This window comes from Phodopus roborovskii, unplaced genomic scaffold (genome assembly GCF_943737965.1).
Source record: "Phodopus roborovskii unplaced genomic scaffold, PHOROB, whole genome shotgun sequence".
NCBI classification, from domain to species: Eukaryota; Metazoa; Chordata; class Mammalia; order Rodentia; family Cricetidae; genus Phodopus; species Phodopus roborovskii.
The window spans coordinates 2,020,379-2,038,125 of record NW_026126645.1 but is presented as its reverse complement, the minus strand read 5'-3'; the positions used below and the strand labels follow the sequence as shown (position 1 = coordinate 2,038,125).

Here is a 17,747-nt window from a genome sequence, read left to right as displayed (position 1 = left end):
GTGGCTAAGAGTGCTTGCTGTCAAAGCACAGGTCCAGAGTTCAAATCCTCAGCAGTCACATAAAAAGCTGAGCATGGCCCCAGGTATGCAGCCACCCTACCTTTGGAGTGTGGAGCCCAGAAGTTCACTGACCAGTTAGCCTAGTCTACTAAATGGTGAGTTTCAGTTTCAGTGACTGCATCAAAAAAAAGTAAGATGATCCACGCCTTTAATCCCAACATCCAGGAAGCAGAGGCAAATGGCTAACTCTGAGTTTCTGGCCAGCCTGATCTACACAGTAAACTAGATAGTAAGACATTGTTTATTAGAAAAAGGGGAAAAGAAAAAGAATCTAACACCAGCCATGGTGGTGATTGCCTGTAATCCCTGAATTTGAGACTCGAGGCAGAGGATCAAGAGTTAAAGGTCGCCCTCAGCTATATAGATCACCTGAGGCAAGCCTGGGTTACATGAGAATCTATCTGTAAAAAATGGAAGGAAAAGAGGAAGACAGAAGAGAGAGGAGGGGGAAGGGGGTAGAAAGGAGATAGATAGAGGGGCAGAGGGGAGCGAGGAGGCAGACTTTGCTGTCCTATCCGCCCCGCTTTATCCACCACTCCCGAGAAAGATAGCCGTTAGGGAAGAAAGCGCACGCTTTGACCCGAGAGAGGAGGATTCGCGTCCCTGCCACGCGGTCCTCTAGGACGCCGTGGCGTCTCCAGCCCTTCAGTTTTCACGCCTGAAAAGTAACGCTTAAGCCCATCGCTAGCGTCAAGCTCGGTTGGAGCAGGTCCGAGCTCGATCTCACCCGGCCCCGCCCTCTGGCCCCCATGCGCATGCGCCGCACAGGGGCGCCTTTTACGACGCTTCAGTCGCTGCGCTCGGCGGCGGGCGCGGAGCGGAGCAAGCGCCGGTAGAGCGGCGGCTCCCGGGAGTCGCAGGCGGGCGGGCGAGCGGGCGGCGTCGCCATGTCGCACGGGCACAGCCACGGCGGGGGCGGCTGTCGCTGCGCCGCCGAACGCGAGGAGCCGCCCGAGCAGCGCGGCCTGGCCTACGGGCTGTACCTGCGCATCGACCTGGAGCGGCTGCAGTGCCTCAACGAGAGCCGCGAGGGCAGCGGCCGCGGCGTCTTCAAGCCGTGGGAGGAGCGGACCGACCGCTCCAAGGTGGGCGGCCTGGGCGGGCCCGGAGCCGCGGGGCCTCCGAGGGTAGACAGGCAGGGAAACCGAAGCCCAAGGGAGCAAGGCTTGTGAGGGAGAAGAGCGGAGAGGACTGCTGTCTCCGGATGGCTGCCCGACGGCATCACCTGTTTCCAACCTAAAGCTCAGGCTCCTTTGAAGACTCCCCAGAAGGATACGCGTCCTCACCGGTCTTTGAATTCGCAGCCCGAAACCCTCCCCCCCATTAGAACCCCTCCAGTTTAAGAGGGTCTGTGGTGTTTAGAACACTGACTGAGACTCATTATATAGCCTCAAGCTATTGGGACCCTGGGGTGGTGGTGCAGGTCTGTTTGCATGTACGTCAGTTTGTAGAACAGGGAGGCAAGATGCCTGAAATTGTAGGCTCTTATCCGGTATTTGTTGCTTTCTCTCCCCTCACCCACCCCCAGTTTGTGGAAAGTGATGCAGATGAAGAGCTTCTGTTTAATATTCCGTAAGTATCTCCTTGGTATTGGCCTCAGGTGAAGTAGGCTGTTCCCATTTGTCTCTGCAGGTGGCTTCATTCATTCATTGGCTATGTCAAGGGTGCACATCTGTTTGCAGAAATGGGGTAGATTACTCTGGTGGGTTTGAGAAAGAAAGGATCATAGGTGTGTGTGTGTGTGTGTGTTTAGAAATGATGTCTTTGTTGAATTACTAATTGAGAAACTGAGGTAAATTTCTTGTGGAGTGACTACAAGAGACAGATAAGTAATTGGGCAAGGGTCTTGCTCAGGGTCACACAGCTTGCTGGGATTCGATCCCAGGCAGACAACCTTCTTCTCGTTTGCATTCTGGCAGATTTACCGGTAATGTCAAGCTCAAAGGCATCATCATAATGGGAGAGGACGATGACTCACACCCCTCTGAGATGAGACTGTGAGTAGCAAGGGCTCAGGCCCACTTGGAACTCCCACTTGTCTTTTTCTGCTAACATCCTTTTCAAGGGATAGGGAGGTGGCTCAGTGGGTAAGGATGCTTGCTGCCCGAGCATGAGACTCAGAATTCAGATCCCGACACCCAAACAGAGAACTGGTGTAGGCCCCTGTGCTGTGGGGGGGTGGGGATAGCTGGATTCTAGGGCTTGAAGGTGGTCAGCCTAGCTCCAAGTTCAAAGAGAAACCTGCTTCAAGGGAACAGGTGAAGAGTGGCAGAGAAGGACACCTGATGTCCACCTCCTGTGTATACCACACCCAAATAGGTGGGTCAGGCTGGGTGTGGTAATGCACACTTGTAATCCCAGCACTCAGGAGGCTGAGGCAGGAGGATTATTGTAAATTCAATGCATGTATTGCTTCCTGAATTAATTACATATAGTAATACATTATTTAAGTAATACATATGAATAAAAATATAAGCTTTGCTTTTTGTTTGTTTTTGCTTTGCTTTATTTTATTTGTTTGTTTTTGCTTTGCTTTATTTTTGAGACAAGGTCTCATGTAGTCCAGGCTGGTCTTCAGCTTCATATCCCTTCCTCCATCTTCCAAATTACAGGTGTGTGCCCCCGTGCCCAGATGACCATTTATTTTTGATGCAGGTTCTCATTGTGTAGCCCTGGCTGGCCAGGAACTCACAGAGCTCTGTCTCTCTCTGCCTTCTGAGGGCCACCCTGCCCAACTGACTCTTGTGTGTTTTGTGGTTTGGTGATGGACTACTGGGCCTTGTGAGTGCTTGGTACTTGCTCTACCACTGAGGTTCATCCCCAGCCCAGTGGCTATCTTAGATTAAGTATCCTTAGAGGCAGCTGTTTATCTCTTTTCCAAGTGCTGATTGTGGCAACATTCATTCATTCAGTGTAAAACAAATGCCAGTTATTGATGACTTTGCAGTTTCCTTAATAACCTAGCTGCAGATTCCTGAATGTTCTTCTTTATGACTGTTGGAGTTGTTGCATACAGTAACCATCTTTACACTGTTGTGCTGACATGAAGTCGGCTCCATCCGCATCTGGCCTCATAGCAAAATTCAATGTAGCTTTTGCAACATCAGATCTGTTGTTGCCCTCTCTTCTGGAGAGCTTTGTTTGTTTGTTTGTTTTTTATGGTGTTGCCTTCTTGAATGAAGAGGAATGTGTTTTGTCATGCTGTGGAGACATAGAAAAATTTCAAGACAGGGCTAGGAACATACCTCAATCAGCAAACTGCTTGCCTAGCAATCACAAGAATAGGATGTGCTTGTACTCCCAGTGCTGAGAGACCAGGGGATCCCTGGGGCTCATTGGCCAGCCAGCCTCACCTAATTGGTGAGCTTCTAGCCTATAAAACCCTGTCTCAAAGAAGGTTGAAGGTATTCCCAAGAATCACACCCAAGGTTGTCCTCTTAACTGCTATGCATACACACACACACACACACACACACACCCAAGCTTCTAACCAATAAGACCCTGTCTCAAAAAAGGTTGAAGGTATTCCCAAGAATCACACCCCAAGGTTGCCCTCTTAACTGCTACATAGGCACACACACATTAAAAGGGTGGAGAGATGGCTTCGTGGTTAAGTATAATGGCTAGTTTTCCGAGACTCATGTTCAATTCCCAGCACCCACATGGTGGCTCACAGCCATTTCTTAACTTCTTTTCCCGGGATCTCACACCCTCTTCTGTCTTCTGAGGATACCAGATGCACAAATGAGGTGCACAGACATACACACAAGGCCTCATATGTGAAATAATAAAAAGGAATGATCACAGAGAGATGGCTCAGTGGTTAAGAGCACTTAAATGTTCTTACAAAGGACCAGGATTTGATTTCCAGATTTACATCAGGTGACTCACAGCTGCCTGTAACTCCAGTTTCAGGAATCCAACTCCCTCCTTGGGTGTCCCTGGCCACCTGTATGCATGTGATATGTACACATAAACTCTTATAGGCACACACACACCACACACACACACACACACACACACACACACACACACACACACACACACATATATGAATGGTAAATAAACCTTCCTCGTGCTGGATTGCCTTCTCCAGCCTGAATGGCGGTGTGTGTGTGTGTGTGTGCATTCATGTACTTGATATTCCATGCTTTGCTGATGCCATGGGACAGCAAGCTTGCCCCTTTCTGATTGAATATAGAGGAGGGGTGGGGGGGAGGAGTGGGAAGGGATAAGGGAGGGGAGACTACAGTAGGGATATAAAATAAGTAATAAAGAAAATAAATGTTAAGGAAAAATTTCAGCTAGGCATAGCATGGCGTGCCTATAACCCTAGCACTTGGAAGGCTAAGATAGGATTGCTGAGAATTTGAGGGCAGTTGGAGCTATAGTGAGCTCCTGGCCAGTTTATGCTACCATGTGACACCCCTTACAAGAAAACAAGCATTTTCAAAAGTTTTAAGATAATAAAAAAATTTAATTTGGGAGTAAGGTTGTAGCTCAGTGATAGAGGACTAAGCATGTGTGAGGTCCCAAGTGCAGTCCCTACCACACTTGGGGAGGCCTAGAGTTCCATTCCCAGTAACTACGTTGGATGGCTCACAATCATCAGACACTCTTCTGGCCTCCTTGGGTACACATATCTGTGTGGCATTCACTCACACAGATTCACACATTAATAAAACAAATCTTTAAAAGTTTATCTCTGTGTTGAATCATTTTAAGAAAACTGGCTGTTTGATCTGGTACTTTGGTTACTGGCTTCAGTCAAGCAGGTATCTCACTGTAGCTCTCTGGTTAAGAGTGTGTGGTCTGTGAGCAAAGTGAGGTAATTTTCACACTGTTCATTGTTATGCTTTGTGTATATGTATGCCTGAGTATGTAAATACACATGTGCACCACATTTGTGTACTTGCCTGTAGAGGTCAGAAGAGTGTCCTGGATCCTTTGGAACTGGAGTTACAGGGGGTTGTGAGCCATCATATGGGTGCTGGGAACCAAACTGCTCTTAATCTCTAGCCCCATGGATTTTTATTTATTTACTTTTCTGAGTCATGGTCTTTCTACATAACCCTGACTGTCCTGGCACTCACTCTGTATAGCAGGCTGGCTTAGAACTCACAGAGATCCGCCTGCCTCTGCCTCCCTAGTGCTGAGATTAAAGGCATGCGCCACCAATGCCTGGCTCATTGTTTTGTTTTTTGAGAGGAGGCCTCACATAGTACAAACTGGCCTCTAACTCACTATGTAGCTGAGGCTGACCTTAAACTCCTGATCCTCCTGTTTCTGATTTCCAGGTGTGTACTACCATACCAGGATCTTATTCAAGCTCATGGCAATCTTCCTGTGTCAGCCTTCCACATGCTGGCATTGGGTGGCTATGCCTGGTAATCCCTTGTTAACCATGTTTGTCCTACTGTACTATAGGATACTGGGAGGTATTACTTCTACCTGGCTGCATGCTGTACTAGTAGACCATTCTTTGTGCTCACACCCCCTCTCAGGCTCCGGTAATTACTTTACTCTTGTTTCCATGAGGTCAGCCTGTCTTGCTTCATTCTGTGCTTGTCATTCTGTGCTTAGCTTATTTCACCTAACCTCTAAGCTTGTCTACATTGCATCAAATGACAGATATTCTTTTTATAACTGAATAGCATCCCATAGTGTGCCTACATCATATTTTCTCTATTCATTCATCTGTTGATGGGACTGAGGTTGTCTTTGTCTTGGCCATTGTGAAGAGTGCCATAATAGACAGCAGGTGGCAGTAGGGTGCAGGTGTCTCTCACTCTTGCCTTTGGGTATTTTCTCAGTAAGAGAATTGTTAAATTGTATGGCATTTCTATTTCCTGGGGGGTTTTTTTTGTTTTGTTTTTAAGAATTTTCTATAGTTGGGGTTGGAGAGATGAGTCAGTGGTTAAGAGCACTGGCTGCTTTTCCAGAGGACCTGTGTTCAATTCCCAGCACCCACATGGCAGCTCACAACCATCTATAACTCCAGCTGCAGGGAATCTGTCCTCCCACAGAAATACATACAGGCAAAACACCAATGCACATAAAAATAAATCATTGAAAAAAGAATTTTTCATAATCACACCCCTAGTTTACATCCCTGTATACAGTGTCTGCCCCTTTCTCTGCTTCCTTGCCAGTATTTATTTCTTGTCTTTTTGGTAGTAGCCACTGTGAGGGTAAGATGATAGATAGCCCATGGTTTAGATTTACATTTCCTTGGTTAGTGACTCTGAATATTTTTTCATATTCTTGTGGCTTCTTGAATAGTTTCATTTTGGGGTTTTGAGACAGAATCTTACTACATAACCCAGACTGATCTCAAACTCAGGATCTTCCTGGTTCTGCCTCCCAAGTGCTGGAAGCGTGTGCCATTGCAGTCAGCTTGTGTATCTTTTGAGAAATGTCTTTTCAGTTCCTTTGTTCTTTAATCAGATTAGCTGCTCTTCTGTGGTTGAGTTGAGTTCTGTGTGTGTTTTGGACATTATCTACCCCTTTTGGAGTAGCTTGCACATACTTTTGTCCTTTTGTAGGTTGGAACGTGGACTTTTAACTACAGTGCTACGCTGCCTCATGATGCTGCTCGTGAATACGCACTGTTATTATCCTGCTGTGGATTATTCTTGGAAACACTTTGAAGCAAACACTTGCTTCTGAAATGACACACATTCTGCTACAGTGAAATTATAGCCCCTCCTTTGTGGGTGTGTTAATATAATACCTGGAGGGACGTTCAGCTGAGTGCTTCAGAATTTGTTAGGTGTTTTTGTTTTTAAATATTTTCTTTACTGTCAGTTTAACTTTCCAAGGCCTTTTATAAGTCTGTGATCTTTTGTATACTCTTTTTTGAAGTAGAAACCCCCAATTGTATTTTAAGAAATATTGCTTGGTATGGTGGCTTTTAAATCTTAGCACCTGGGAGGCAAAGACAGGCGGATCTCTGTGAGTTAAGAACTAGCCTATCTACCTAGCAAGTTCCAGGACAGCCAGGGCTATATAACAGGGAGACACTGTCTCAAAAAAAGAAAAGAAATATAATATGGTGTTCGGGTGATTTTTGGACATGAAATCCACTTGAGTGTTGAGCCACCTGATCTTATCTCTTAACTGTGTTTAATGTTTTTGCTGAAGCGTGCATTTTCCCATGAGTAAGCTGTTTTACTTCACATTTCAGTGTGGGCTGAATGTGCTGAATTGACTGTTTGTCATGCATCCCTGCATGTGACCCAGCTGAGCGCTGTCTGCATAGCTTCTTGGGATCTCGAATCTCTTGAAGATGCCACTAGATTGTGCTGTGGTTCCTGGCTGTTTTCATTTCTTTCCCTCCCTCCTTTCCTTTCTCTTCTTCCTTTCAAGGTGGGGTCTTGCTATTTGCCTCAGTGGCCCCAGATGAACTTTGCTCAAGTAGTCCTCTTGCTTTTGTCTTCTGGTAGCCAGGGCTGCAGGCTTGCACTGCCCCTATCAGCTTTGTTGTTGGCCTAGGGATGTTTGTATGTAAATGCCAGCAAAGTGCCACTTTGAACCTAACTTTTGATCTCCTTCTGATGGAACTGAGGCTAGTTGAGCAGTCCGTAGAGAGTTATAAAACACATATTAATGCATATTCCTTTACTTTTCTCCCCTTTCCCCACCTCAGGTACAAGAACATCCCACAGATGTCCTTTGATGACACAGAAAGGGAACCTGATCAGACCTTCAGTCTGAACCGAGATATTACAGGAGAATTAGAGTATGCTACAAAGTAAGCATGGGACCTGTCCTCCACTCTCTGTGTCTTTTCTTCCTTTCATTTTGGAGAAGGGTCTTGATATAAAGCTCACACTGGCCTTGAACTCAGTCCTCCTGTGTGTCTCTCTTTCCAGAGTACCTGCTGCCTTGCCCTGGCCTGCCCATGGCTTCTGCTTTGCTCGCAGTGAATTTGCTGCCTGTGAGCTTCCCTTTCTTTGGCCAGTATCCTGCTCTCCGAGCACTGGAATAGAGTTACAGCGGAGGAAGCTTGGTCCTTGGCATGGCCAGCTTTTGGCACAGTTCAGGGCAGATCACAGACTTGTTAACTTGGAAGTGCTGGGCAGTTCCAGCTGAGTAGCTAGTATCGCTTAGCAAAAGTGTTTGCAGAATTCCTCTGCAAAAATGGGCTTATGGCAGACTGTTACCTGTGCTCACCTGGTCTCTTCTTTGATGCTCTCCTTCTGAGGATGAAGTTAACATGATAAACATGGCTTAGAACCTTATTTGGTCCTTTCTTTTTCTTTTCTTTCCTTTCTTTCTTCCTTCCTTCCTTCTTTTCTTTCTTTCTTTCTTTCTTTCTTTCTTTCTTTCTTTCTTTCTTTCTTTCTTTTTGTGAGACAGTCTTGCCATATATCCCTGGATCCCTGGCTGGGCTAGAATTAACTTGCAGACCAGACTGATTTTAAACAGGTAATACTCCTGCCTCTGCCTTCTGGGTATGGTGATGGCATATGCCACTATGCCTGGTGTGTTTTTATTCATTTTTCTGTCCTTCTTGCCTTAGACAAGATCTGGAAAGTAAGTGTTCACAGCATGAATTGCTGCTTGAAGGAAACTAGAGTGAAGGACCAGGAGTCCTCTGATACTTGCCTGCAAGTTGGGGCTGAATTGTTGTCTTCCCTGATGGGGCGATGCATACCACGTGGTAAACTGTGTCTTCTCTCCCTCTTCCTTTTCTATCCTCTAGAATTTCCAGGTTTTCAAATGTCTATCATCTCTCTATTCATATTTCAAAAAACTTTGGAGCAGATACCACGAAGATCTTCTATATTGGCCTGAGAGGAGAGTGGACTGAGGTAAGAGGATTAATAAATGTGTGTCTGCGCCCCATGGGGCAGGAGCTCTAAAGAAAAGATCAAGTGAGGTGTTGGTTGTTCCATCTGTTTATAGTTTTTCTTTCTTTTTTGTTTGCTGTTTTGAGACAGGCTCTCACTATATAGCCCTAGCTGGCCTAGAACTTATTATGTAGACCAGACTTGCCTGGGTCTCACGGAGATCCATCTGCCTCTGCCTCTTGAGTGCCTGGCTTCTTAATTTTTCTTGATTTCATCATAATAATTTTTGTCATTGGATAGATGCAAGTTTTTTTTTTTATTTTTCTAATTGATATATTTTGTTTTCTGATTATATGGATATAGGTATGTGTGTGCTGTAGTATGTGTAGCTCACAGGACAACTTGTGGGAGTCATTTATCCCCTTCCACCATACTGGTTTCAAGTGTAGAACTTAGGCACTTGCTGGCCCCATATAGGTATTAAGGGAATTTCTTTTTCCTTTTTCCTTTTTTTCTTTTTTGGTTTTTCAAGACAGGATTTTTCTGTATTGCTTTGGAGCCTGTCCTAGAACTCGCTCTGTAGACCAGGCTGGCCTCAAACTCACAGAGATCCACCTGCCTCTGCCTCCTGAGTGCTGGTATTAAAGGTGTGGGCCACCAATGCCCAGCTATTAAGGGAATTTCTGTCAGTGCATGAGTATTTTGATACAGGGTGTGGGTGTAGCTCAGTGACAGCTTAGCATACAGGAGGCCATGGGTTGTACCCGTCACACTTTGTGACAGTTTCTTGTTCTGGGCATCAGAGATAAGTTCCTTAAACAAGTTCCTGTTCTCACCTGGATTTTCTTGGCTGCTGAGAATCCTTGGTAGTAGATCGTGGTCTTTGGTGGCTTCTCACTATTAAAGTGTCAGCACAGGGAGTTTCAGAGAGGACATGTGGCAGGGAGCCTGACTGAGCATTGCTGTATTTATAGTTTGTGCTCTTGGAAAGGAGGATTCCTCAGTGGCCACTGACCTCACCTTTACCTTTGCTTGTAGCTTCGTCGGCATGAGGTGACCATCTGCAATTATGAAGCATCAGCTAACCCAGCAGACCACCGGGTGCATCAGGTCACCCCACAGACACACTTCATTTCTTAAGGGCTGCCCGGCTCCCTCAGATGCACTGTGAGTGAAGATGTACAACCACCTGCTGGGAAGGACTGAGGAGGCTCCAGCAAGAGTTGCCTGCTGCAGCCTCGGCCAGGCTCTGTCTTGGGGTTGCTGCAGGAACCTGGCCTGTGGAAACTGCCTCACCACCAGGAGCGGTGTAGGTGCCAAGGGACAGTTGTTCTCTAAGGCACTGCAGAAATGGGCTTAGGCTGAGTGGCATCTGGAAGTCATGAATAACATTTGCTTTTCCAGTCAGTGTGGCCATGGGATCCCAAGTGTCTTGTTGCTTGTGGCAGGTTTTTTGTGTGATTTGTCCTTTTTTAAAAAGGGAAGCTTCCTCGGCTGCAGGAATCCTCCTGAAACCCGAGTTTTGTGTTTGTGTTAGCTATCAGGAAGATCTTCAACTAGAAACACATGTCCCTGCTTGCTCCTCCTCCCTGTCATTGCTCAGCATTTGTGTCAGGGTGCCCAGCTGGTGTCATATGTCACACACAAGTGTCCCGTGAAGGTGGTTGGAAAGGAAGGAGTCTCCTGGTAAATGACTGCTTGGGGGAGGTCTCTTCTCACTGTCTAGCCAAGCAGGTGGGAGAACATGGAGTTGTTTTTCTGTGTCAGGGACCTGGTTGGGGTAAAATTGGGATTTACTAGAGATTACCCCCGGGACCTCCTTGGTGTTTACTTGCTTCAAACTTGTGTTGTAAACTCAGTGCTGGAATCTGGAGACCATGGTTCTTCTGTTCATGGCTTTTATTCACTGTGACTAATGAGCTTCCTAATAAATTCTTGTCAGACTTAAGTTCATCTTTTCTTCTGTGCTCCTGGTACTGTGTAGCTTATAAGTGGATAAAACACTCATACACATAAAATCATTTTAAACACAGGAGAGTCTGGAGGTGTCGAACAAAGTGAGGACATGACTAGTGACAACAGTTAGTACCTGATGAGAATACAAGTGCCACAAATCATTGGGACCCCCTTTTGTTTTCATTGAGTAAGAGTTGGTAAGGGAATGAGTGCTGAATCTGGTCTTGGAGAATTCCAGGGTGGCCCATCCTAGTCAAGGAGAATATGCAGTTCTTGCCACTGAAAGCCTTTTTGGGAACCAAAGTTCTGAAGTAAACCAGAATGCAAACATAGTTCTCTCAGTACACGAAGGCTATTACTCCGCCACAGCCTGCTTTGTGTGGGACATTGGGTGAGGGTGTAGTTCAGTGGTAGAGTACCTGCCTAGCATATGCAGAGCCATGGGTTTGGTTCCTAGCACCAAGATAAAGACTTAATATTTAAAATTTTTCGATTAAGGGGATGTAAAGTTAAAAACCTCAAAACAGCCATGCTGATGGCTCAGTGGTAAGAGTGCTTGCTACTCAAGTCTGATAATCTTAGTTGGGATCCCCAGAACCCATATGAAAAGCCAGAGCCAATGCATAGCTCTGTAATTCCAGTGAAATAGGCAGAAATGACAGATTCTCAGGAAGTACTCAGGCCAGCTTGACTGGAGTATACAATAGCAAAACAGACTGCCTCAAACATAAGGTTTGCTGGGTATGGTGGCCCAAGCCTTTAGTTCCAGTCCTTGGGAAACAGAGGTAGGCACATCTTTGAGTTTAAGGCCTGTCTGGTTTACATAGCAAGTTCTGAGAACTGATGACTGAATGTGTTTTCTGACATGTGAACAAAGCCAGTATGTACATCATATACACCATCCAACCCTCAAAACACTAGCCCATTTGTTCCATGAATATCTGCTCACTCATAGCTCCTGGAACTAGACCTTTAGGTTTGAAGCATCACTTGGCAAAGTGCCACATGGCTCATGATGAATCTACAGGAGGAGCTGCATTTCACCCACAAACCTGCAGGCAGGAGGGCAGCTGTATTGTAATGTTTTCTTTTTCTTTTTTTTTTTTTTTTGGGTGGGGGGGATGTTTTGAGACAGGGTTTCTCTGTGTGCTCCTGGCTGTCCTGGAACTTGCTCTGTAGACCAGGCTGGCCTTGAATTCACAGAGATCCACTTGCCTCCTGAGTGCTGGGATTACAAGCCTGTGCCGCCACCATCCTGCTGTTTCCTTCTACTTTTATCCACATTTGTGACATCCACTTCCAGGTCTTTGGCTTGCTGTGTGGCCCCTCAATCCTTGTATTCCAAGTTGCATCTCCATGACCTGTTGACTTAAATTCAAGAACAAGCTGTTTCTTGGCCTGAAGGGAAGTGCTTTGTTGAGCTTCCAAGCTTGTATTGCTTTGGGTTCACAGAAAAACTAGTGTAGGTTAAACTGGGAGAATGAGTCCTCAGTTGCTGAGGGACCCCTGTGACTCATTTCCTGTTTTCAGATCCCTACTGGCTCTCTGAGATTCAGTCCTTCGGTTCAGCTTATCTCTCGGCCTGGACTCCAAGCCCAATTCCCACTTCACCAGTGTGACTCAGTGGTGATCAAATGGAGCCCTTTTGTTCTCAGCTCTCAGTTGGTGGCGTTTTGTGCAACCTGCAAGGCATCACGGACAAGGACAGTGTCAAGCCAACACTGCCGGTGCTCAGTACCCTGATACAGCCTACGTGCTTTCCCAGGGTCCTTCTTCAAGTGATTAAGGCCTCACACTGATTTTACAGTGTCCAAAGCAAGTTTACATGGCCTCATTGGAGCTTAACAGCAAAGTTATGAAATAGCAGGTGGTTATTATCATTTTATAGCTGAGAAAGCCGGTCAGGAAAGGCAGATTACAGTGTAATCTTGAGGTTGCTACTTATTTACTTCCTTTTCCCAAGGCTTAGTTTCCTCATCTTTAAAGATAAGCATGGAGGGCTATGTGATCTCAGGTCTTTTCAGGTCAGGGTGTATGGCTGCATCCATGATCCTGTGAAACTCAAATAGGGTTTAAAAACCAGTATGGAGGATGGAGAAGAAAGGTGAGCAAGGAGAAAGATCTAAAGTACATGAAGTGTTAGTTAAAAGCAATCACAAGTTTTGTGAGGGAAGCCAATCTCTGGGATATTAAAGTGTTCCACTAGAGTAACCATTATACTATATGTGTATGCAATACTGTGCGCTGGGGACATAAACAGTAAAAGTATCTTATTGAAATCTAACAGTGGTTAATAACCAAGACCACACCTGGAAATGTGCCCTGCCCTATGGCGATGGGAAGACGGCCAACTTTATGCTAAAGAATACTGTGATGGAACGCCTCTCCTCCAGGACGCAGGTCGACCAGGTGGGCTTGGCTGGCAGGGCATCTGGAAATCCCATGGCATGTCCAGACGCTGCAGGTGGCAGCGTCTCATCACGGGAGTGGTCCCACTGTGGACAACATGGCAGCTCCTAGCCGGGAAACCTGGACCCGCTTCCGGGTTCCGTACCGCTGGCCGGGCTACTTCCGGCAGTGCTATGGCTGGGTTCCCGGGACTCGAACGGAAGTTCCGGCGGGGGCGGCCGAGGGGGGAAGAGTGAGTGTCTGTGCGGGAGAAAGGGGAGAATCGCCGAACGGTCTCGGAAGCCCCTGGGAGTGAGGTACCCAGCCATGCGTGCGGCGAGGCTGCGAGGGTCCCGGGGCGGCGGCAGGGAGCGGCTGGAGGGCGCTGTCCAGTCCTGGGACAGCCGGGCCAGGGGCTGCGCGCGTGGCGGGAGAGCGTCTGCGCGCTGGGCAGTGGGAGACCCCATTGTGGGGCGGAGGCTCCCCCGGGTCAGTGCCCCTTTGTGGACCGGTGCTAGCCCCGAGGCAGGGCAGCAGATGCCACTGTAGGGATGCGATGACCCGGGGTCAGAACCCAAGTTCCCACTGTGGCGAATGGGAGACGCCGGGTCATCCTTCGGAGAGTGGGAGCTGGGTGGAGGAGGAAGCTCCTAGAGCCGAGGAGAAAGAGGATCCTAGCTTAGGGAGGCAGGTGCATTCCCTGTGGGAAGAGGAATCTCAGGGTCAAGAGGTGTGGAAAGATGCTGTGTGATCTTCCCACCTTGAGGGGCAATCGGGGTCAGAGCTGGAAGGTGGGAACCTACAGGAGGGCGGGGCGCCCTTAAGAAGACACTTAGAAGCAGGTAGCGGAAGCTTCCGGAGTTTGGAGGATGCTAAGGATGGGGAGGGGCCAGCCAGCCTGATATTCTTTTGTGTTGGGAGTCCCAACACCTGTTCATTTGGAGACCCATTTGGAGTCAGTGGCTGCAGCAACAGCAGGTAGCCCCGTGGAGGTGGGAAGGCTTGGAACACCAGTTTGTGGTGGAAGATGGCAGAAGGGAGTTGTTAGGCTCTCATGGGACATGGGTGGCTTCTAGAGACCCTAGCAATTTCTTACTGAGCCAGAAACTGCTGTGAAGACTGGATAGGGGCTTGAGGGGAAGGAGAGGGAAGATGGAGAAGATGGGGAGGCAGGTGGAACTGAAAGCCTGTTTTCCTGGCATTTCCCCCCGCTTCATCTCTCTAGGGCCGGGATTCAGACAAGATGGGCTCCAGGGGTTCCAGGAAAGGGATACCTGGGACCTTGGGAGGAGATCGTTAGCACTCAGCAGTTTATGGGGGAAGGCTGCAGAAAACGCCCTGCCTTTCCTTGTCTCCTGCTTCCAACCTCTGTGCCAGCCCATCTGTACCACCTTTAGGCTCTGGGGTTGGGTTGGAATCAGGGATGTGAGTTCTGGACCATGAGGATAGATGCCCCTGCTTCTCAACTTTGGGATGGGGCCAACTTTCTTTCTTGTTCTTTCAAGACAGGGTTTCTCTGTCTAGCCTTGGCTGTCTTGGAACTCACTCTGTATAAACCAGGCTGGCCACGAACTCTTGAGTGCTGGTATTAAAGGCTTGTGCCACCACCACCACCTGGCAAGGGCTAACTTCCTACCCCTCTGCTCCAGACTTCTCTTTGCTCGTATTTTTCCCTTGGCTCAGAATCAAACTGTGGTGATGTGTAGAGCTGATGGCCTAGGTGGGCATCTGAAACCAGGAGGTTTCTCTGGCCTGACCTAGCACCTTCCCTTGCACAGGCCCAGCCTGCAGGAAGCCCTGCAGTGTATGTGTGGTAACACCATGTCTGTGCCCCTGCTCACCGACGCTGCCACCGTGTCTGGAGCTGAGCGGGAAACGGCTGCGGTAAGGACCCCTGGGCCAGACATGTGGGAGGCAACTGGCTGTAGGTAGTGTGGGAAACATGGAGGTGGCCGTATGAGAAGGGACTAACTAGCCTGAAGCTAATAATCTCTTGGCTGGGGGGCCAGCGGAGGGGTGAGCTGGAGTGGAAGGACCTAAAGAGGGACTTCCCGTGCCACTTTTGTCTTTTTTTTTCAGGTTATTTTTTTACATGGACTTGGAGACACAGGGTGAGTGAGCTGAGGGGTGGGATGCTCCTTCATCAGGTGGGGCTGGAAGGCCATTGTCCCTCTCAATCCTTCCTACACGCTGCCTCTTCTTCCCTCCCACAGGCACAGCTGGGCTGACGCCCTCTCCACCATCCGGCTTCCACATGTCAAGTACATCTGTCCCCATGCGTGAGTATCACCCCAGCTAGAGAGGGGTTGTGCCGGGAGTGGTCCTCTAGTCCTAGGCCTGGTTCTTTTCATCAGCTGCCTCCTGGGGCTTGGGCTTAAAGCTGTCAGGCCTTGTTCAGCCTTAACTCCCTAGAGCCCTAAAAATGGGCTCCAGTTCCTGCCTTCACTCCCCAGGCTTCCTAGACCCAAGACCCCCTAAAAAGAACTGTACCCCCAGTACTCACCCTCTGAGTTGGACCCCTTCACCGGGTGTTAGTCTCTGCTTCTCCATCCTCACCGCTGATGCCCCAATCCCAGCCTCCAGCCCCACGTGGCAGGTTGCCTGGCAACACTTGAAACACAGGCTCTGCCTGCTGGGAGGGGGTCCCCATGGGCAGTTCTACCCATTCCCAGGCTCACTACTAATGCCTTATTTTTCCTGAGACCTCTGACTACCCCTCCACAGGCCCAGGATCCCTGTGACACTCAACATGAAGATGGTGATGCCTTCATGGTGAGTTTGGGGCAGGAAAGAGATGGGAACTGAGGGAGCTTCAGGGGCTGGCCAGGTCTTCCAAAGTCTGCTGCCTCTGCTTGCCCAGGTTTGACCTGATGGGGCTGAGTCCAGATGCCCCAGAGGATGAAGTTGGCATCAAGAAGGCAGCAGAGAACAGTAAGGCTCCAGCCCTCCCTTATTCCCTCCCCGCCTCTCCTTCCCAAAGCACTGGGCAGTGCCCACTTGCTCCCTTCAAGCCTCCAGCAGTTTCCACCACCTAGTCATGCCTCCCCCTCCCTCCAGTCAAGGCCTTGATTGAACATGAGATGAAGAATGGAATTCCTGCCAATCGAATCGTCCTGGGTGGCTTTTCGCAGGTGAGGAGGGTGTGAGGGGGAGGGGCTGGATGTGTGAGCTGTTTCCTCCTGACCTGTTATTCTCTTTCCCCCCAGGGCGGGGCCCTGTCCCTTTATACAGCCCTTACCTGTCCCCACCCTCTGGCTGGCATCGTGGCATTGAGCTGTTGGCTGCCTCTGCATCGGAACTTTCCCCAAGTGAGTATCCCCATAAGTCCCTCCACTCCCGAGGGTCTCTGTGGCTTGGCCACTGTGCTGCATGCAGCCCTGACTTTCCTTGCCTTGGAAATTATTACTGGCCCACAGGCAGCCAATGGGAGTGCCAAGGACCTGGCCATCCTTCAATGCCATGGGGAGCTGGATCCCATGGTACCCGTGCGGTTTGGGGCCCTGACAGCTGAGAAGCTCCGCTCTGTTGTCACACCTGCCAGGGTCCAGTTCAAGACATACCCAGGTGTCATGCACAGCTCCTGTCCTCAGGTCAGTGGGGATGACCTACTCCCATGCTCTCCCCATGCTCTCCCTCCTCCCTCCCGGCAAGGAGCCTCACGATCTCCTCTCATCTCAGGAGATGGCAGCTGTAAAGGAATTTCTGGAGAAGCTTCTGCCTCCGGTCTAACTAGTTGCTGGCTCTCATTGCGGTCCCCCAGCTCATGAGGGACCCAGCAGACAAGCACCGCACCATCTTGGATCTGAGCCGGTCGAGCCCCTGTCCCTTCTCTTCCCACCCTGTCCTCTTCCCACGGGCCTCTGGGGCAGGTGGCCGAGGCTGGCCAGGCCTTCCTGCTGGCCTCAGTCATCTGGAAGTCAGCAGCTGGGGTGGGCTGCTTTCCTATCCACTTCCCCAGAGGCGGGCCCCAGCAGCAGTATTGGAGGGGCTGTAGGCAGCGGGAGAAAGGGGCCCAGCTGCTGACCCACTCACTCAGGACCTCACTCACTAGCCCCGCTTTGGGCCCCCTCCTGCGACCTCAGGGTTTGGCCCGTGGGCCCTCATGGGCCCCCCCACCCCAGTGATTCTGCCCGGATAATCGCGTCCCCTGCCTCACTGCAGCTGCTTCTGTCACGAATGTGTCCATGGCCCAGGGCCCTCGCTACTGTGGGCCACCTGCTCCTGTGCAGGCGAGTTGGTGAGGAGGTAGAGTCCCTCAGGGCCCCCTTGCCCCTCCCCCCAGGGCCTGGGCCCTGCCTCCCCATGGCCCTTCCTTGCAGGCCTGGAGCTTGCAAAGCTGGATTGAGGTTCAAGGGGCCCCTGACCCCCTGCTGTGTCACTCCCACTGTGTCCCCACTCTAGGGCCAGGGAGGTGTGGGGGGAGGAGTTGTGTCTTGTCTTCTGTCTCCATGTGGTTTTGGGTGTTTTTCTTGTTTTGTCCTGGATTCCGATAAAAATTAAAGAAATTGCTTCCTCAACTCTCAGGCCTGCCCTGATGTAGCTGGCACA

The 17,747-nt window shown here is 49.2% G+C and overlaps 2 protein-coding genes across 3 annotated transcripts; both read left to right on the top strand.

The window, feature by feature from the left end:
• Nucleotides 1-838: 838 nt before the first annotated feature.
• On the top strand, nucleotides 839-10,803 carry Pithd1 (PITH domain containing 1). Of its 2 annotated transcripts, XM_051173609.1 has the most exons (6): nucleotides 842-1,145; nucleotides 1,589-1,632; nucleotides 1,980-2,057; nucleotides 7,709-7,813; nucleotides 8,768-8,876; nucleotides 9,894-10,803. In XM_051173609.1, the coding sequence occupies exons 1-6, from the start codon at nucleotides 948-950 to the stop codon at nucleotides 9,993-9,995; spliced, it is 636 nt and encodes a 211-aa protein (XP_051029566.1). In that variant the 5' UTR covers nucleotides 842-947; the 3' UTR covers nucleotides 9,996-10,803. The 2 variants fall into 2 exon arrangements, with proteins under 2 accessions (XP_051029567.1, XP_051029566.1); XM_051173610.1 differs by lacking the exon at nucleotides 1,980-2,057 and having other exon boundaries at nucleotides 839-1,145.
• Nucleotides 10,804-13,391: 2,588 nt separating this feature from the next.
• On the top strand, nucleotides 13,392-17,716 carry Lypla2 (lysophospholipase 2). The gene is made up of 10 exons (XM_051173608.1): nucleotides 13,392-13,516; nucleotides 14,978-15,083; nucleotides 15,279-15,310; nucleotides 15,413-15,478; nucleotides 15,924-15,971; nucleotides 16,060-16,130; nucleotides 16,257-16,330; nucleotides 16,406-16,507; nucleotides 16,616-16,789; nucleotides 16,878-17,716. The coding sequence occupies exons 2-10, from the start codon at nucleotides 15,006-15,008 to the stop codon at nucleotides 16,926-16,928; spliced, it is 696 nt and encodes a 231-aa protein (XP_051029565.1). The 5' UTR covers nucleotides 13,392-13,516; nucleotides 14,978-15,005; the 3' UTR covers nucleotides 16,929-17,716.
• The last annotated feature ends 31 nt before the right edge of the window (nucleotides 17,717-17,747 follow it).

What these genes read in the sequence shown, in the direction of transcription:
- Pithd1 (XM_051173609.1), top strand. Translation starts at nt 948, where the DNA reads ATGTCGCACGGGCACAGCCACGGCGGGGGCGGCTGTCGCTGCGCCGCC. An exon ending in AGCGGACCGACCGCTCCAAG is followed by an intron (nt 1,146 to 1,588) that starts GTGGGCGGCCTG and finishes ACCCACCCCCAG; the next exon opens with TTTGTGGAAAGTGATGCAGA. An exon ending in TGAGAGGAGAGTGGACTGAG is followed by an intron (nt 8,877 to 9,893) that starts GTAAGAGGATTA and finishes CTTTGCTTGTAG; the next exon opens with CTTCGTCGGCATGAGGTGAC.
- Lypla2 (XM_051173608.1), top strand. Translation starts at nt 15,006, where the DNA reads ATGTGTGGTAACACCATGTCTGTGCCCCTGCTCACCGACGCTGCCACC. An exon ending in TGCATCGGAACTTTCCCCAA is followed by an intron (nt 16,508 to 16,615) that starts GTGAGTATCCCC and finishes ACTGGCCCACAG; the next exon opens with GCAGCCAATGGGAGTGCCAA. An exon ending in TGCACAGCTCCTGTCCTCAG is followed by an intron (nt 16,790 to 16,877) that starts GTCAGTGGGGAT and finishes CTCTCATCTCAG; the next exon opens with GAGATGGCAGCTGTAAAGGA.